Raw genomic sequence first — 20,231 nt, forward strand, 5'->3', positions numbered from 1 at the left:
CCGTCCTCTAACAGCAACGATTTCCCCAGCACATTGAATAGGGTGAGTGGCCGGCGTGGGGGTTAAATGCCTGTTCTCTTCGATCTCAGCCATTTAACCCCCTCGTCGGCCGCATTGAATACACACCTATGAGCTGAAACACAGTTCCATCCAGATAATATATTTCAGATAAGCTGTTTTTCTTCTTAAATAATGTACAGGATATCATGCATATTTATTTGTTCTTAGATAAATTAGATTACAATATATATTTTTTCTTTGCCTGTGGGAAAAACCCATTTAATTAACTGTAGAGCACATAAAAGGAGGATGGCGGGATTGAGCAATTCAGGGGTGCCAATACAAATGTATGTCTTGCCATGTCAGATTTTGAGAGCATTCCGCTGACAAATGATTCTATAAGTAGAAATACAGATCCCAGTGTAATATCCAACTTTATTCACCAGCGCACATTTCCCTGAGTTCACAGTCAGCTGGAACCTGGGTAGAAAGACATAAAACAAGATGACAAACCACATTACAATGGGCGGGAGTAGTCAGTAATAAGGTGATGGTCTACTGGGTAAACTGATGACCACAGATGTTCAGATAAATGAACTAGATCCACGGACATAGCTATTGTGGATGCAGGGAATGCCGCTGCTATGGGGCCCAGAGGCTTAAGAAGCCAGGGACCCAGGATCAATAGTTGCATTTACATTACATGGATCTGTCTGGAAGGAATTGGGTCTGGCCTGTTGCCCTGAGGTGTGTGTGTGGTTAAACGGTAAATGGGCACTGCAATGTGGCCTAATCTGAACTGGAGGACACTGTCATTTGGCATCATCTAATCTGATCACTGTAATGTGTCATGATCTGATCTACTCAGTGTAATGTTACATAATGTGAACTGGGGACACTGTATGTGATAACATCAAATGGAGGAACTGTGTGGCATAATGTGTACCGGCAGTCCTACAATGTGACATAATGTGAACTAGGACATTACTATGAGGCATAGCATTAACTAGGCCAAGAGGGGGGAGCAGGAACAAATTAGCTAGGCAAGGGCTTGCTGGAGGGGGCCAGCAGGGGCCAATGTTAACCCCCCCCCCCCCTTACCAAGTATGCTTACTTTGATCTGGTAAGCAGGTCCCTCCTCCTCCTCTGTGGCACCATCTTCCCAGTGATAACTTCAGGAAGATGGCGCTACACAGTGAAAGAGAGTGAACATGCGCCAATGGCCAAATATCACTGGGAAGATGGAGTTAGCTGAGGAGGTGAGACCTGCCTACCGGATCAAGGTAATGCTCTTGCTCAATCCACCTCCCCCATCTAAACGGCGCCCCTTGTGGAGTGTATATGTCATTTTTGCTATGGGCTGTGGACACACCCCCTCTTTATTCCCCCTTCCCTCCCTCCCCATGCAGTACCCAGGCTCGGTGCTGCTCTCTACAGCCCTCACTAGGGCATTCATATTAGAGATGTGCAGGCTCTGATTGACTCTGATTTCAAAGCAGGATCTTATTGGCTATCAACTGTCAACAACTGCCATGTGATTTGGCATAGCCAATAAGATCCTGCTTTGAAATCAGAGTCAATCAGAGCCTGCACATCTCTAATTACTATGGTGTAGAAAATGATCTAGGTCACTATTGTGGGGAATAAAATTCACCACCAATGTGCAGTGGGGTCTCTCTAAAAATATTGGGAAAGGGGACCCTGCAGAATGTTGCTGTGGGGCCCCCTACGTTCTGTTTCAGCCCCTGACTAGATCAATATACTGTAACAAGATTGTCTTTGACGTCAGAGTCACTTACAGGCTGGTGTTATAGTGTCGGCCGTTCACCCATCTCCATCCATTTCCATCATGATAAAGTCCAATCCAAAACATGGCTTCGGCCTGTTGTGTGAGGATTCCGTGTATAAACTCCTGTAACATATCTAGAGCGTCAATGATCATAACAACTGCTAAGTATTCTATAGAAATGTAAGGTGGTCTTGGATGTATACTGGTATTACGCTAAGTCAGGGGTGGCCAAACCTGTCCTCAAGATCTACCAACAGTTCATGGATCCAGTGCCGGCTTAAGCCTTTGGGGGGCCCGGGCCACTTTAGACAGGGGGGGGGCTAGCTAGAGGGGGGCCAGGGATACTGACCCCCTGTGCCCCCCCCCCCTTAATCCGGCCCTTCATGTATCTCAGACAATCTGTGGATCTATAGTAGGAATTAATGCAGCATGTTTGACAATGTGACAGTTAGTAATGACTACACCTGTGCACCAGCTAGGGAGTCTGGGAAATGTGACAGTTAGTAATGACTGCACCTGTGCACCAGCTAGGGAGTCTGAGAAATGTGACAGTTAGTAATGACTGCACCTGTGCACCAGCTAGGGAGTCTGGGAAATGTGACAGTTAGTAATGACTACAGGTTGGCACTAGCTAGGTGATCTAGGGAGTGTGACAGTTAGCAATGACTGCACCTGTGCACCAGCTAGGGAGGCTGGGAAATGTGACAGTTAGTAATGGGTACAGCTGTGCACCAGCTCGGGAGTCTGGGAAATGTGACAGTTAGTAATGGGTACAGCTGTGCACCAGCTCGGGAGTCTGGGAAATGTGACAGTTAGTAATGGGTACAGCTGTGCACCAGCTGGGGAGTCTGGGAAATGTGACAGTAATGACTACAGCTGTGCACCAGCTAGGGAGTCTGGGAAATGTGACAGTTAGTAATGACTGCAGCTGTGCACCAGCCAGGGAGTCTGGGAAATTTGACAGTTAGTAATGACTACAGCTGTGCACCAGCTAGGGAGTCTGGGAAATGTGACAGTTAGTAATGACTACAGGTTGGCACTAGCTAGGTGATCTAGGGAGTGTGACAGTTAGCAATGACTGCACCTGTGCACCAGCTAGGGAGGCTGGGAAATGTGACAGTTAGTAATGGGTACAGCTGTGCACCAGCTCGGGAGTCTGGGAAATGTGACAGTTAGTAATGACTGCTGCTGTGCACCAGCTAGGGAGTCTGGGAAATGTGACAGTAATAAATACAGCTTTACACCAGCTAGGGAGTCTGGGAAATGTGACAGTAATAAATACAGCTTTACACCAGCTAGGGAGTCTGGGAAATGTGACAGTTAGTAATGACTACAGGTTGGCACTAGCTAGGTGATCTAGGGATTGTGACAGTTAGCAATGACTGCGCCTGTGCACCAGCTAGGGAGGCTGGGAAATGTGACAGATAGTAATGGGTACAGCTGTGCACCAGCTCGGGAGTCTGGGAAAAGTGACAGTTAGTAATGGGTACAGCTGTGCACCAGCTCAGGAGTCTGGGAAATGTGACAGTTAGTAATGGGTACAGCTGTGCACCAGCTGGGGAGTCTGGGAAATGTGACAGTAATGACTACAGCTGTGCACCAGCTAGGGAGTCTGGGAAATGTGACAGTTAGTAATGACTGCAGCTGTGCACCAGCTAGGGAGTCTGGGAAATGTGACAGTTAGTAATGACTACAGCTGTGCACCAGCTAGGGAGTCTGGGAAATGTGACGGTTAGTAATGACTACAGGTTGGCACTAGCTAGGTGATCTAGGGATTGTGACAGTTAGCAATGACTGCACCTGTGCACCAGCTAGGGAGTCTGGGAAATGTGACAGTTAGTAATGACTGCACCTGTGCACCAGCTAAGGAGTCTGGGAAATGTGACAGTTAGTAATGACTGCAGCTGTGCACCAGCTAGGGAGTCTGGGAAATGTGACAGTAATGAATACAGCTTTACACCAGCTAGGGAGTCTGGGAAATGTGACAGTTAGATGAGACAGTTAGATGAGATGAATACAGGTTGGCACTAGCTAGGTGATCTAGGGATTGTGACAGTTAGCAATGACTGCACCTGTGCACCAGCTAGGGAGGCTGGGAAATGTGACAGTTAGTAATGGGTACAGCTGTGCACCAGCTCGGGAGTCTGGGAAATGTGACAGTTAGTAATGGGTACAGCTGTGCACCAGCTCGGGAGTCTGGGAAATGTGACAGTTAGTAATGGGTACAGCTGTGCACCAGCTGGGGAGTCTGGGAAATGTGACAGTAATGACTACAGCTGTGCACCAGCTAGGGAGTCTGGGAAATGTGACAGTTAGTAATGACTGCAGCTGTGCACCAGCTAGGGAGTCTGGGAAATGTGACAGATAGTAATGACTACAGCTGTGCACCAGCTAGGAAGTCTGGGAAATGTGACAGTTAGTAATGACTACAGGTTGGCACTAGCTAGGTGATCTAGGGATTGTGACAGTTATCAATGACTGCACCTGTGCACCAGCTTGGGAGTCTGGGAAATGTGACAGTTAGTAATGGGTACAGCTGTGCACCAGCTGGGAGTCTGGGAAATGTGACAGTAATGACTATAGCTGTGCACCAGCTGGGTGATTTGGAAAACGTGGACCGTTGGTAGATCTTGAGGACCAGTTTGGCCACCCCCTGCTCTTTACCTGCTGTACATGGTCCTCTAGGACTAGTAGGTGGCCTCTCATCCTCTCGCACAGCTCCTGGCTCTCATTCCATGTCCTATGTGTAATATTGGAGTAGTAATAGCAGTTGTCTTCATGCAGAACCCAATCTTTAGGACACAGCGAGCACTCTGCAATAGTAAGCCACCATTACTGAGAAAGCCCAGCCACAGTGACCGATCAGCCAGGAGTCACTACTGATGAGGCACTGGGGTAAGCTACAAAGGCATACTGACTCTGCCGAGCTGTGCATCGCCCCACCAATGGCTAATGCCAGCTACTCTATTCACCCTTCCAGACTTCCAGCTTATTGCTTACTGCTTCGTCCCTTCTCCCTCCATGGACATTGCATGATATCACCCCCTTCTGCAGAAGCTTGTTCAGTGTTATCCCCCTACAGGGACTAATGCTGCACTGCCCCCTGTGGACAGTTTATAAGAATACATTGATCGGAGATAAAGGCCAAGTGATTGATGTGAAATGTATCAGTTGTTTTTGTACTGAAATATGCATAAATACTAACTGAACTTAATATTGAACCAAGCCAATGTACAAACTGGGTATAGATTGTATCCCAACCATGACTTGTATACAGCCATGTATTGTATATGTGTGGGGTGGGGGAGGGGGGGGGTGTTCTCTGGGGTTGTCCTCTTCTCTCTGCCAAATTATTCAGAAGGTACAGTCCAGAGGCATTCAGGACGCTGAGATAGAAGATCTCTGGAAGATACAGGTACGTCACACACCCCATACACTGGAAGCTTACCACAGATAGATAGATAGATAGATAGATAGATAGATAGATAGATAGATAGATAGATAAGTGCAAATAGGAAACACACATTGGTTAGGATTACCACCACCTGTCCGGGATTACTCCGGACAGTCTGATAGTTAAGTAAGACCGGAGTCTGGAGGGGTGGCGTTCCCGGACTATACAATGTACTCCAGTCTTAATTACCGGATGACTTGAGTAATCCTGGATGGGTGGTAACCCTAACATCGGTAATCTTCCTACAGTGACACTGACTTCCCTCCGTTGGTCACAAGGAACTAATGGACCTCACTTATACCGCTTGCAGACATACTGTAATAGTAAATTACCGGGTGAAGCAGTTCTACCGGTAATTTGTGTAGTGTGAAAGGGTCTACCCGGGTCCTAAATCCCGGGTCACCAACCCTGCTTTTTACCAGGGTCGTCAACCCGGATTTGTGACCTCTGTAGACCCTTTCACACTACACAAAAAAAATTATCGGGTTGATAGTTTTTAATCCGGTAATTTCCAGCTTTGTGAAAGGGGGTCAGACGGCACCCGGCAATATGACCCGGCACTCAAAATGCCAGTTAATTGCCGGGTCGCAGGTCTGAAAGAGGTATCATTCTGAGGAGAATCTTTAACACCCCCTTACATTGAGATAAGCATTATTTTCTTTTATTTCTATTGTATACTATATACATTTCTTGTCTTTATACTAGTTGGTGGGGAAAGGGGTGGAACTGAGCTCCACCACCTCTAATGGTGAGGTCAGGGACGCCAATAGGGGGGTGCTGTGGGTACAGATGTTCCGGGCCCCGGCCTCTCGAAGGGCCCGGGCACCTCATTTTGCCCACCGCAACCCTCCCGACTGGCTCCACTGCGTGGAACAAAGCAGGCCCTAGAGCACAGGCTTATTCAACCCAGGAGCCAATGAAAATGCTGCACCAGCTTTTTAGCCAATCAGAGCTCATGTACCGGCAGACAATCAGAGCTGCTGCCGGTACGCGAGCTCTGATTGGCTCACCAGCCGGTGCTGTATTTTAATTGGCTGCCGGCATCCTGAGTTAAAGAAACCTGCGCTGTGGGCTGCAGCTCAGCGGAAGAGGAGATGGGGGAGCAGGAGCCGGGGTGGGGGGCCCGGGGCCCAACTGTAAATGAGTTCTGGGCCCCAAAATTCCTGATGGCAGCCCTGGGTGAGGTGAAACTACTTCAGCTCTGCCTTGGCACTAGAACAGGAATTCTAGAAGAAAAGCATTATAGTTTGCATGGGGGTACTGAAAAACTCTGCCTAACGGGGGAAGGGGAGAGGGGGTAATTAAGTGGCAGAGGGAACAGAACCACTTCTAGCCCTGGCACCATACACCTACAGACTGATTACGATACAGGTCTCTGTATCTGCACTGACTAATAATACATCTGGCATGCTGGCCACACAGCCAGCACACTACACCTATAAATAAACCATACCGCACTATCAAGTGCATTTCCTGTCTCTATCCACACAAAGGTGACTACAGAACAGGAAAAACCTTTCTGATGCACCCACTCTAATAAACCAACCAAATATCATATAAGTGTATAATATTTTAAGTTGATATTACGCTATTGGGTGATTGTTCTGTCTCTGTGTCACTGGGGGTCCCTAATACATATCAGTCTGGGGTGTGGGCCCCCATCATGTCAGCACAGGCCGACCACTCCAGGGCAGCACACAAATTAAAATTAGTAGGGGTTAATAAGAAACACATCAGTGCTATGTAAGGAAGTGAGAGGTGTGATTAAAATAATACAAAATATATACAATGTGATAGGGAAAACATAAGTGTTAATAAAGTGTTATGCTGCTTTCCCACTGCAGACCAGTTTAAAGCACTGGTAATCTTAAATGGTATTTAAAAGGGTATAAGCATTCCCACTGCAGCAGATTACCGTTTTAAATACCATTTAAGTACCATTCCCATTGCAGTGAACCGTGTAAAATGTAGAGTGCCTACCCCCCCCCCAGTGTAAAGAGTGCCTAATCCCTCCCCCCCCAGTGTAAAGAGTGCCTAATCCCTCCCCCCTCCCCCCAAGTGTAAAGAGTGCCTAACCCCCCCCCCCCCCACCTGCCCTGTGCCCCCACCTCCCCTCCCCTTGTACTTACCTGCACGGGGATGCAGGGCAGTGGGGAGGCAGCGGGGGTCCATGCAGGGTCCATGCAGGGTACAGGCAGTCCCAGTGCCTGATGAGAACTAGTAGTTCTCACTTTGCGCATATGTAATAAGTGCACGTGCATAATAATGAGCCGCTCATTACATATGCGCATTTGTAATGAGTGGCTCTTTATTATGCACGTGCACTCATTACACATGCACAAAGTGAGAACTACTAGGTCTCATCAGGCACTGGGACTGCTGGAGGCTAAATAACGTTTAAGAGGCATTCCCACTGCCTCTTAAACGTTATTTTAACGTGTAGGACTCGGCTTTAAAAACGGGTTGAAATACCATTTAACTTTAAACGGTATTTCAACTCTGGCACTTTCCCACTGCAGCCTTAAACGGTAAATTGCGCTGAAAATCTGCAATTTACCGTTTTTTTAGCTGCAGTGGGAAAGGGGCATTAGGGTGTGCTGACCTGGAGCAGCCCAGCAATGCCAACACAGGGGGCACCACACCCCTGCCAGCAAAACGTGTCAGGTATTGACACCCCTTACTCTTCAAAATCTCTGTGGAATAAAAATTAAGAAATCATGAACCAGGACTATAGATTCATCACCAAGGAGCATTGTGCCCCAAGCAGGACAAAGAGCTGTCGGCCCCACTCCAAAGAGTTCACACAAATACTGCAATTCAGCGCAGGACTGTCTCTCCCAAAAATCGTGAGTGGTACAATCAAAAACTACAATTGATTATTGGTACCAGTACAGTTCCATTTTATAGGAACAGGATCTCCACAGAGGAACATGTCTCCCCCCTTTCCTACCCAATCAAAGCGATTTATACTATTATCAATATTTTTATACATTATTTATTATTATTTTAAATGTTTTTATGATCAAGTCCAAACATATTATGTATTCAATTTGTTTGCTAATTGTGTGTTGTAGCATTAATCTATCCTCTAAAGGTGGCCATACACACGCAGATTTATCTTCAGATCTGGCTGGTTGGAACAAAAACATGGTTATGGATGAGAGCAACTGACAGTTGACCATTTGTATGGAAATGCTGGAAAACTGACAAACTGTCACTCATCCATAACCATGTTTTTGTTCCAACCAGCCAAATCTGAGGATAAATCTTACTAGTGTATGGGCACCTTAAGCGTAGATACTGTATCTTGATTTTTTTATTGTTTGTTCTAATGAGAAGGATTGATTATGACGTGTGTATTGTATAAAACCAGTATGAGTGACTACATTTACAGGCTGAAGTCTGTATCCCAACAATTAATGTCTGTAAGTGTCCAAATAGATGATGAAGAGATACCACGGTGATGCTGCAAAGTTGATGTCTGAGTTTGTTTTCCTAGTATAGGTGTTGAAAGCATAACAGCTGTGTTAACTACAGACATTGTTGGTGGAAAAGTGCTACAGTTCTAGGAATGTGTGCCAGTAGTATTAAATACTGAGAATTCTACATTAAAAGTGAGAAGTTCAGAGATTTCAAATACATGTGTTCTGTACAGTATATAACAAAATAGGTCACAAAGTATTTGAATGCAAGTAATGCAGAATAAGAAGTACAACCACAAATATGAGTCAGCTTTGAGTGTCACAGACAGCCACAAAAATTATTACTGGTGGGTTGACTTCAACTAATTACCAGGCATTTCAGCTGCATTAAATGGTGGAGGAAGACATCAGCAACGTTGAAGGTATCAGCAGTGATGAGTTCCTGAACACAGACACTATTGAAATGGTCAGAACTGTCAGTGAGAGGAGTCTTACTGATTTCCCTACAGTACCAAATAAATGTGGACTAGAATTGATTGAAATGTTGATATTTTCTTGCATGAGTAACCCTCAATTTCTTATAGGTCCCTGCAAGAAAGTGTAAGGAACTGTTTGTGAAACACAGAAAGATTAAAAGATCTTAATATGTATTGTTTATAGTTTATAGGAGAGTAGGGAAAGGGGGGACATGATAGAAACTTTCAAATATACCAAGGTCCAGGTGGGAGACATTCTTCACAGGAAGAGGAGCAGCAGAACACGAGGACATGCACTGGCACTAGGGGGAGCAAGGTACAGGTGGGAGACATTCTTCACAGGAAGAGGAGCAGCAGAACACGAGGACATGCACTGACACTAGAGGGAGGAAGATTCAGGGGAAATCTGAGGAAGAATTACTTCACAGAAAGGGTAGTAGATACGTGGACCACCACCATCAGAGGTGGTAGAGGCACATACAGTAGAACAATGTAACATGCGTGGAATAGGCATAGTGATATCCTTACAAAAACCTAAGGATCCAATATGGTTTGAGGTACTGTAACATGTTTAAAAAAGGGGCAGACTAGATGGGCCAAGTGGTTCTTATCTGCCGTCACATTCTATGTATCGATTTGGGGGGGGGGGGGATTATTGAAGCCAGGAGATCACTTCTGCTCCATGCTGGTTCCTTTAGGAATGCTTCATTCTCTTACCAAGATGGCCACTGTCTGTACTTATGTGCACCTTGTCATTGTGTTGCAATGCCACAGTTGGACACGAATGAGTTCAGGGGGAGAGTGTGGGGGCCCCTAATGTGTGGGGGCCCCAGCATGATTGCCCCTGTGGCCCCTCCTTTGATCCGGCCATAAGTATACATATTGTATCCACCGCATTGATCACCAATTGTATCCTGCAACTCTCACCACATGCAGTCGCCCCCTGGTGGACTGTATACACTGTTACATGTATTACCGTGAGTACGCTTTACATCCACATTACTGCTAAATACACCACCCCGCTGGTGTGTGCATTTACTCCTCTGTCATACCATCTGTAACAATACATAGGTGTGGATCACTTTGGGCGTCCTATAATCATGTACTTACCAGAGAGTGGATCGGTGACAGATACACAGAGATCCTTCTTTATCTCCTCACTCTCACACTGGAAACGCTGACTCTGATAAACTGAAAGAGGGGGAATAAAGGAATTTGTGAATGTAGAAACCTGAGAACCCAGCTGTGTGCACGGGATATTCCCAATAACACTATGGGCCGATCAAAGAAACAAACGCGTATTCCTGATTGACAGGCAGAGGAGTGGCCAACTTTTAGAAAAAAAGGGGGTGTCGCCCTTACCCAGGCTGCAGTCTCACAGCTGCTGGCCATGCCCACATTCCCTCTGTCTGCTGTGATTAGACGCTGTGTAAGTGGAACAGTTGTTAAGAAGCGGGACTGTCCCATGAAAATCGGGACATTTGGGAGCTCTGCATGTGGCTCAGAATCAGGCCTATTCCATTTGGACTTCTTTCTGTAGGTAATAGAGCTTCTCTGCACCCTCCATTGTTTGCATTAAGCATAAACTGGCAGACAGGTGGCAGAGCTGGGTACAATACAGAATAAGAGGCCGACACTTCCAACCTGTGACATCACTTACTGAGTTCTGTGGTATACAGGTAGGGGGTGGTATACAGGCAGGGGGTGGTATACAGGCAGGGGCTGGTATACAGGCAGGAGGTGGTATACAGGCAGGAGGTGGTATGCAGGCAGGAGGAGGTATGCAGGCAGGAGGAGGTATACAGGCAGGAGGAGGTATACAGGAAGGAGGTGGTATGCAGGCAGGGGGTGATATACAGGCAGGGGGTGGTATGCAGGCAGGGGGTGATATACAGGCAGGGGGTGATATACAGGCAGGGGTGGTATGTAGGCAGGAGGTGGTATGCAGGAAGGGGGTGGTATGCAGGCAGGAGGTGGTATGCAGGCAGGGGGTGGTATGCAGGCAGGGGGTGGTATGCAGGTAGGGGGTGGTATGCAGGCAGGAGGTGGTATGCAGGCAGGGGGTGGTATACAGGTAGGGGGTGGTATGCAGGCAGGAGGTGGTATGCAGGCAGGGGGTGGTATGCAGGCAGGAGGTGGTATGCAGGTAGGGGGTGGTATGCAGGCAGGAGGTGGTATGCAGGTAGGGGGTGGTATGCAGGCGGGTGGTGGTATGCAGGCAGGAGGTGGTATGCAGGCAGGGGGTGGTATGCAGGCAGGAGGTGGTATGCAGGTAGGGGGTGGTATGCAGGCAGGAGGTGGTATGTATGTAGGGGTGGTATGCAGGCAGGTGGTGGTATGCAGGCAGGTGGTGGTATGCAGGCAGGGGGTGTTATACAGGCAGGGGGAGGTATACAGGCAGGGTGTGTTATACAGGCAGGGGTGGTATACAGGCAGGGGGTGGTATGCAGGCAGGGGGTGGTATGCAGCCAGAGGGGGAATGCAGGCAGGAGGTGGTATGCAGACAAGTGGTGGTATGCAGTCAGGGGGAGGTATACAGGCAGGGGATGGTATACAAGCAGGGGGTGGTATACAGGTGGCAGCGCTGGGTACAATACAGAATAAGGAACCACAACCAGAGGCCGACACTTCACACCTGTGTCATCACTTACTGAGTTCTGTAATGATGCGAATGAAGATGATATTAGTTCCGATTAGAAGGGTAATAATCACCCCCTTCCAGGAGGGCAGCCAGGGTTTTGTCTGCAGAGGTTTATCTGAAAGAGATATAAATAAAGGAGAGCGCTGTTACAGTGACAGGACAGCCGCGGTAATGTGAGATTCCGGAAAGAGACAAAACGAAATTATGGGGCACCTGGTGCCAGAACCAGCAACTAAGCACATGATGCCACACAAATGGGGCAGGGCTGTCAGCTCCGGAAAGTGGAGGGTTCCAGCACAGAGTGCATCTAAAGTACACTCTTGGTGGCACTGCTGTAGCAACACAGGCTGGCAGCAGTGGCGTAACATTGGCACTTCAGAAGTGTATATCACTACCTGGAAGTTAGGGATTCCGGATAGCGATAAATATATATATATATATATATATATATATATATATATATTGCCCCAGGTAACCCACTTGTAACAAGCAAAAAAAACACTGGGAATGAATAAGAAACCCCTGGCAATGAGCATGTAATCCCTGGAAATGAGAATATAGGTAAAAAAATTATAATAAATGTATCCGACATTTTTGGGATTTATATCAAAGCATTAAGTAAGTATTTTGAACCATAAAAATGTAAGATTAAACATAGCATCCTGAAACTGATAACCTATCCTAAAACATTAACACCCACCAGATTGAGTGAATCACTGCAAACCCACACTCAAAAATTAAATTGTGACCAGCTAAACCATATAGAAACTCAGGGGTTTATTCTGGTTGATTCACAAGGCTACGAATTCGATAGAGCGAGGGCCACATAGGCTGGAGGGAATTTAAGAGCCTGTGAATTTGTTGTCCATATGCAAAGTCAGCAGAAGCATCAGTGTAAAGCCCTAAGGAAATAGCAGTTGAGTGGCAGTTAGATCTGCCAATCAGGTAGCAAGGGGGCGTTAGCCTAGAGAGGGGTATATTAGGGATCAGGGCTAGGAAGTAAGCCTCTTTGAGTCTGGATCCCCACCCTCCCTACCCTTTCCTTCTGTGCTACCTGGCCTGATGCCATTTCACCAAATTTGGACATTCCATTTTATAGCTTTAGTTAACAATCGGCGAGAAGGTGCTCTCGACCAGCAGTCAGGTGGGGTGTCAGGTGGTCTCTGTGCGGTATTGCCCCCCCTTTGCCAAGAAGGCGGGCGAGTCCCCATGCTCCGGCTGGGGGCGTTGGACACTTCATGGAAGGTCCGCGCCATGCAATAGAAGGGGGCGGTATGTCCGTCACAGCTCGGGCTGTACCCCACAAGAAGGGGTGTTGTCAGATTGGGGCGCTCCGGTCGCTACCATGGCAACACCCGGGACTGGTGCTGGTCTCAAGTGCTTTCTTTACCATCCCTTATACAAATAGGGGTTATACCATTTCAATAAATAATCATGACCTTTTTAAACTTACGCAGTTGGTGTCTGTGTCGTTATTTTTAGATAAGGTGTTTGTGTCATTTATTTCTAGGCATAAGAGTTAAGGAATGGTAACAACATAATTCATTAGGCGCCTTAACAGCCTTGCAAGTCCACCATACCCCTCCCGGCGAATGCTGGGCCACCTGCCCCGCCCCCCCCCCCCCCCGCGCAGCGTGTGTTCCCATGCACATAAACATCCATTTGCATGCTCCAGGGAACACCCACATCTTTCTATGGTCCCCGACCATCAAAAGATGTGGAAGGTGCAGGCATATAAAAGTGACTTTCAAGTCACTTCCATATGCGTGCACGCTGGGACAGAAATAGGCGGGCAGCTGACATCCGGTCACACGCGTCACGGCCTCATAACACTGGGCATTCCCATATGTAAACGCCTTCAGCCAGTATCACACTCAGGGGCAGATTTATTAAGCTCAGTGAAGTGATAAACTGTCTGGTTTTTATCACCGGCCAATCAGCTCCTACCTGTGAAGTTACAGGCTTGGTTTGAAAAATAACAGGAACGAACCGATTGGCCGGTGATAAAAACCAGACACTTTATCACTTCACCAAGCTTAATAAATCTACCCCTGAGCGAGGCCTTTGCACGGGTAGGGAAATGCCCAGCGTTTTATGGGTGTCCCCATGAAAACACTGGCTGTTCCCCTCAGGGCTGAATTAGGCTTGGGGGGGCCCCGGTCATTTAAGAAAGGGGGGCCTGGGTAAAAGGGAGTGGTACATTAGATCGTACATACTACACAACATGGCGTCAGCGCCCGCCCCGTTTCTGGCCATCGCCGTCTGAAAAAAAAGGCGACCATCGAATGCTAATGAGGGGATGTGGGCGGTGCCGGTGGCAAGGGAGGGCAGGCATTCGGCGGGGCGGTGGGCCATGCTGACCTGTTCGCTAGGCTGCGAGTACAAGCAGCCGAGCAAACAAGTCTGAATCAGGCCCACTGTTTCTAGGAAGAACATGTTATGTTGTGACTACAGATTCTCACCTACTGGCTGTGCAGATGGAGGCGGCATAGATGGAGCATGGGCCATCGCTGACTCCACCGGTGTTGGCTGAGGTACCGAAGGCGGGAGAATTCTGCAAGATGCTCCTGAAGATGATCCTATAGGGAAATAAGCTGTCTGTGAACAAGGCCAAGATGAACACAATGAAATGAACATTACAGATGTGACTGTACCCGCTAACGGATCCTCCTCGCTCAGGACCGAACGAGTTCTTGCTGCCTTCGGTGTTTTCGCTGGATTTTAGAAAATAAAATATTTAATATAATAAAAACAGTTCAGGTTTGTACAATATACACAAATACAGAGCCAACCCCACACTAGTAACTAAATGTCAAATATAAGTGTTCTGCCCTCTCTCAAATTCGCTCAATATGGTCCGGGGAGGGCCCGCAGAAATATATATTATTGAGGTGCTACCCACTACTTAATATGAACATCACAGATTCACAATATAACAAGAAAGGAAGGTTCTGTATTACCCAGGGTGCACTGGAACTCAGAACATTTTATCAAAACTTTATTGGCATGCATTAAGATATCTCATTATTTACAAAATTATCCAAAATTAGCTGTTTTCAATTTGTCATATATTTGATAAATTGGTGTTTTTTCACCTTGTTGAAGGGGAAACAATTGTTGCAGTTGGTTCTGGTGTGACGGATTCATGCACCAGGTGCTCTGTTATCACACAATGGCGGAAATTTACTAACATCCCCGGATACGGACGTTGCTGGGTACGAATGGATACAACCGGCATCAGCCGTATTCCGGCGAAAATAAGAATACGTGAATAGGGCAAATTTACTGATCTGCCGTATTCACCTGATACGTATTTTCCAATGTCATAGCCCTTCAAATCCATTCATATTCATATCCATTTGTATTCATGCAACCGCCAAATACATATGAAGCGGTAGCATCACACGGATCAGTCCAATCCGTGCACTGCTGCCCTGTGTAAAAAAATAAAAATTAAAAAAAATATAAAAATGACCTATTACCAGCTCCAGGCTGAATGAACCAATCCGGGTGTTAGAAATGTTTTGGGGGGAAATAAAAAAAAGTGTGTTTCCCCCATATTTCTAGAGTTTCATAAGTCAGTCCTGGTTTCCAAGATATAGCGGACAAAATGAATAGGGGACCCCCTTATTTTGACAACCAGCACCGGGCCCAGTAAGGTAATGCCACAGCCCGGAGAGACTTTTAATACAGGTTCCCACGGCCAAAGCATTAACCCCCAGACTGGTCAGCCCGGGCAGGGGGTAGCATTGGGGGGACGATCCCTTTATTTACCTTTTCAATACATTTTCTCTGAAGAAGCCACTGATGTTGACAGTAGGCGGGGAAACGCGTAAGAGATGGAATCAGAGGGGCCAATCACTGTTTTAAACAGTTTTTTTTAAATTCTGCCTCAGCCGCTGACCTCTGCTGCCCACTAGCGCTCCTTCACAGCGCTAAGCTACTCAGACGGATGTCGCCAGCGGTCCCTCCGGCCCCCTCTCCCCAAACCAGACGCCGCCAAAAGGTTTACCGCTGCCCCCCACCCACAGATTGCATTCGAGCAATCGCCCCTGCAATTTGATAGATATTATGTGCAGCACAGAAGAGGGTTTTTTTGGGGTGACTGGTCGCACAACAGTACTTTACCGCTGTCACTCCAAGCCGACTAGCCGCGGCTGCTGCCTACTACCGTCACTACCCAACTGGCTGTTTTTGTAGCCACAGGGAGGACGGGGCAGATAACTGCCGCTGCTGTGCTTATGATAGACAGGTACATCACTGTTTATTATATACAGGGGCTGCCTGGCACCGGGACAACAGACATAGATCTGTGAGATTGCTCCAACAGTAACTAATATTGCTAGCAAGATTCATTGCCCTCACTAATTGACAGGAGACCTCTCCCTTTATTAATTGGCATTTGGATACTGTTGTGATTATTACCATCCCTGTTTCAACTGTCACAGTGCAGATAAAACCAAGCCTTAATGGTACCAATGTTCACAAGCACCACTACAGACAAACCCAGATAAAAAGAAGGGATACAGATCCTGGGGGCCCCACGGTGTGAGGATTATTCCTTTTAATCTCACTGTCCGTGTCATATTTGTATTCATATTTGTGTTGTATATTTCGCAGCTTTTAGAAGATAACAATTAAAGGTTATATTTTATTAAAACTTTGTAGGTGCACCACACCGAGACACCCCTCCTTTCCCCCCTTGTTATGTGCAGCACATGCTATCTATCGATGCAACATTTGACCGCTGGGCCCACACATCGCATCACAAAATGTGCGGGGCCCTAAAATCTGCATACAACCATTTGATTTATTGAACAAGTGTGGTCGAAATCGAATGATTGTATACAATATCTCATAAGTGTATGGGCTACATAAGTTTTTATTGGTCATTCCAATCGGTCAGAAACGGCCATATTGTTTAAAAAAATCTTACCGTGTGTGGGCAGCTTTAGATGTCCGGAAACTGGTAACTACATTGTTTATATCATTTATACATTCTTGCCTACTTTTGAAAAAGCATATCAGGGATATAGGAGCACTGGACCTGCGCTTTACAGACCCGGGCCTCCATATACCATAGAGACCTGCTCACTAGTAAGTGATCTCAGGAGAAAGCTGCAATTTTTGGATGAGCGCCAGAAGGTGAGAGACACCAATAGGGAGACTGCTGCAGTCGATGCGGTGAATGTGTTGTTCCAGCCAGAGTCTGCTATTAAAGCAATCATCTGCTCTCCATCGTTAAGAACTAATACTAGCTAATAAAACTATCTGCTATTTATTCCAGCGGAACTAACAACATACTAACTGAGTGTTGGAACAGCCTCTATCTACAATCTAATAAGACTTATATCAGACAACTCATCTGGTTATGACTAACGACATCACTAACTGCATTAGATAAATCATAATAGTGATTATGGCAAGAAAATGGATTTCAGTCATTGTTATATTACAAATGTTAGATTATGAGTAGTTTTTTAATAATTTTATATATCTTATTTAAAATGCATGTAGCTCTAGGGATCATTGGGGCAGATGTATTAAGCCTGGAGAAGAGATAAACTGAAGATAAAGTGGAGATAATGTAAAAGGAGCTAATTAGCTCCCAACTGTCATTTTCAAACACAGTTCATTGGCTGGTGCTTTATCTCCTTTCACTTTGGCCCTTATTCTGGATCACTCGCAAAGGCACGTTCCTTCTGAAATGGACAAAACCATGTGCACTGCAGGTGGGGCAGATGTAAAATGTGTAGAGATAATTAGATTTGGGTGAGTTCTTTTGTTTCTGTGCAAAGAAAATATTGACTGCTTTATTTTTACACTGCAATATAGATATCAGTTTGAAGTAAAACCCCACCCAAATCTAATTCTCTCTGCAGAAGTTACATCTGCCCCACCTGCAGTGCACATGCTTTTGAAGAAATTTGCCTTTGTGAGTGAACCAGAATAAGAGCGTTTATCTCCACGTTATCTCCAGTTTATCCCTTGTCCAGGCTCAATACATCTGCCCCATTGTGCCTTATAAGCAATTCAACAAAATGGCGCTGATGATCCCAATTGAATTACTAAATATACGATTTCTCTTTTTTTTCTGCTGAAAATGTAACAGCTGCATAATATGGGTTAGGGAGATGTCTAGTCTCTGCAGGGAGACAGGGAGATCACTATTATTTCAGGAAGTCTCCTGTAAAATGCAGGAGGGTAGGCAACTATGCAATAGGGTAAAACATAACACCTTACCTGGAATCTCCATGTGTTCAGCTTTGTAAGGGTAACGGCCAAGATGCTGAAGTACACAATCTACAGTATATGGAGCATTGGCATGACATATGAAGGTAATATGACAGCACACCCTGCGCTCTCTTCCTGTGTGGTTTACCCAGACTACACGATCAGGACACTTGGTCACGTACATTCATGAAGCATACTCAGTGGTCAGTGAAGGTAAATCCGGAAATATGCAGAACGTCTGTGCTTTAATAATAATAAACAAGCCTCTGCCCTGTAGGCTATAATAGTGCATACCTCCCAACTGGCCCACCTGTGGACAGAGACACCCATTGGAGCCATCGCAAAGGCACCCAACCACTTACACATTGCCAGCACACACATGGATCCATTGATTTTGGTATGTTATAGCCTTATTTCAAAATGCAATAAATAATTTTTTCCCCTCAAAATTCTACACACAATACCCCATAATGACAACATGAAAAAAGTTTTGGGGAGATTTTTGCAAACTAATTAAATATAATAAACTAAGAAATCACATGTTCATAAGTATTTTACACCCCCCTCTTAAATTGATCATAACTTTCCCTACTACTGATGTAAGGTTTACTGCTCAGTAGTTACTTGTGTCATCCTTGCATCCATTTTTGTGCAGTGGGACTACATTCGCTCTTTTACAGTTGTCTGGATTTACTCCTGTAGCTAGTGACTGGTTGAATGATTCTGCTAATGGAGGTGCCAGGACTCCTTCAAGCTCTTTTACTCTCCATGGAATGAGAGTTCTGTTAGGAGCATCTTCTCTGTATCTGTGCTTGTATGAAAAAATTTTTTATGAATGTCCTTGCATATTAAATGTGGCTCCTTCCCTTCTCCTTCTGTATTAAATACAGAGAAAAAAAATATTATTTATATGAACAGCTATTACTTTGTCTCCCTCGTTCAAACACTCTTCTGCCTTTCAGTCCTGATCACCTTCTTTGCTTCTTTCTATCTGGCAATGTGAATTTGTGATTTCTTTTTTTTTGGAGTCAGCTTATATTTCCCAAGGACCATCACAGTAGTTGATACCTCTTTTGTGAACCACACTGGTTTCCTTTTCCTGACGGGGCAATGTGTGCGTGCAGTGACACAGAAACTGGGCATCTCAGGGTTTTCACCAGCAGATGGACCTTAATCTGGGCCGTTATGGGGCTGGGGGTTTCCGTACAGTGCAGTCTGACTTTGCTGCGGATGCTCTACCTCTGTATGTAGGCCATGCCGAGTGTCTGCAATGCTTTCTCAGACACCCTTTGTCTGTTTTATTCATATGGTTTTTTTTTTTTAAATATGACTTTTATCAACAACCATTTTAATGTGTCTTTATTGTATTGTGAAGGGAAGGTAACAATATATTATTGGCTTAACTATGGTATATAAACCCCTCCTTCAACACATACTTGGCACACTGTGATATATTCAGACTTGTTCGCTAGGCTCCCTAGGCTGTGTATATTCGTAGACTAGGGATCAGGTAAACACAGCCCCACCGAATGCTCGTATCCCCCCACCACCCCAATGAAATGCCGCCTGTCAGCACAAATCATTTTTGGACCCGACATGTGCCGGCAGCCGGTATTTCATGCCCTACCATGCACTAGGGCATGGTAGGAGAATAAAATAGCGTACCGAGCATAGTAGGGCACTGAGCCTGAATCATGGCGAGTGCAGCATCCATGTGAGGGGATGTGGTGCACTTTTTAGTGTCCGTGTCAACTGCGTCGACATTCGAGTAAAGAAAAAGTGAAAAACCCCATGTCAACATTTTGACGGTCATCCTAATGCTTGTGTAGACTTAATGACCCTGTCGACCTAACCCCATGTCGACCTTCAGTCATGTCAACCTTGTGGAATTGACCTAATGTCTGTCGACCTAATTCTTGTCTATCCGATGATCCATTCCATACCCAGGCAAGAGAGAAAGGGATGGTTTATCCGCACAGGATGCTCATTGTGTTTGAGGAATAGGAGGACCCCCCTGAGTTATGGTTGATAAGGTGTCAACCTACAAATCAGCTTTTTGGGAGGTGTGCTACCACTGGACAACAATTGTATAGTCTAGCAAAAACAGGAAAGAGAAAGGATGTCCTTGATGGGTGCACCTAAACGGTCTTGGTTAAAATATAACCTTTAATAATCTTATTAAAACTTAGCGAAATATGACAAACACACATGTATC

General features: G+C 45.9%; 1 protein-coding gene across 2 annotated transcripts; it reads right to left on the reverse strand.

Moving 5' to 3' along the window:
- Positions 1 to 200: 200 nt before the first annotated feature.
- LOC146007293 (CD209 antigen-like protein C) lies at positions 201 to 20,135 on the reverse strand. 2 transcript variants are annotated; one of them, XM_083145637.1, is made up of 8 exons: positions 18,026 to 20,135; positions 14,437 to 14,496; positions 14,245 to 14,361; positions 11,793 to 11,897; positions 10,252 to 10,332; positions 4,454 to 4,602; positions 1,800 to 1,912; positions 201 to 480 (listed from the first exon to the last, which is right to left on the reverse strand). In XM_083145637.1, exons 1-8 carry the CDS (start codon positions 18,198 to 18,200, stop codon positions 363 to 365), a joined length of 918 nt encoding a protein of 305 aa, XP_083001763.1. In that variant the 5' UTR covers positions 18,201 to 20,135; the 3' UTR covers positions 201 to 362. The 2 variants fall into 2 exon arrangements, with proteins under 2 accessions (XP_083001763.1, XP_083001764.1); XM_083145638.1 differs by having other exon boundaries at positions 342 to 480; positions 1,800 to 1,923.
- Positions 20,136 to 20,231: the final 96 nt, after the last annotated feature.

Source organism: Crinia signifera, chromosome 6 (assembly GCF_055691185.1).
Source record: "Crinia signifera chromosome 6, ASM5569118v1, whole genome shotgun sequence".
In the NCBI taxonomy this organism is placed as follows: domain Eukaryota; kingdom Metazoa; phylum Chordata; class Amphibia; order Anura; family Myobatrachidae; genus Crinia; species Crinia signifera.

Coding starts and splice junctions, on each gene's coding strand:
- LOC146007293 (XM_083145637.1), bottom strand. CDS start 18,200: ATGTACGTGACCAAGTGTCCTGATCGTGTAGTCTGGGTAAACCACACA. Junction 11,898..14,244: donor TCCATCTGCACAGCCAGTAG/GTGAGAATCTGT, acceptor TATCTCTTTCAG/ATAAACCTCTGCAGACAAAA. Junction 10,333..11,792: donor TCGCATCATTACAGAACTCA/GTAAGTGATGAC, acceptor CCCCTCTTTCAG/TTTATCAGAGTCAGCGTTTC.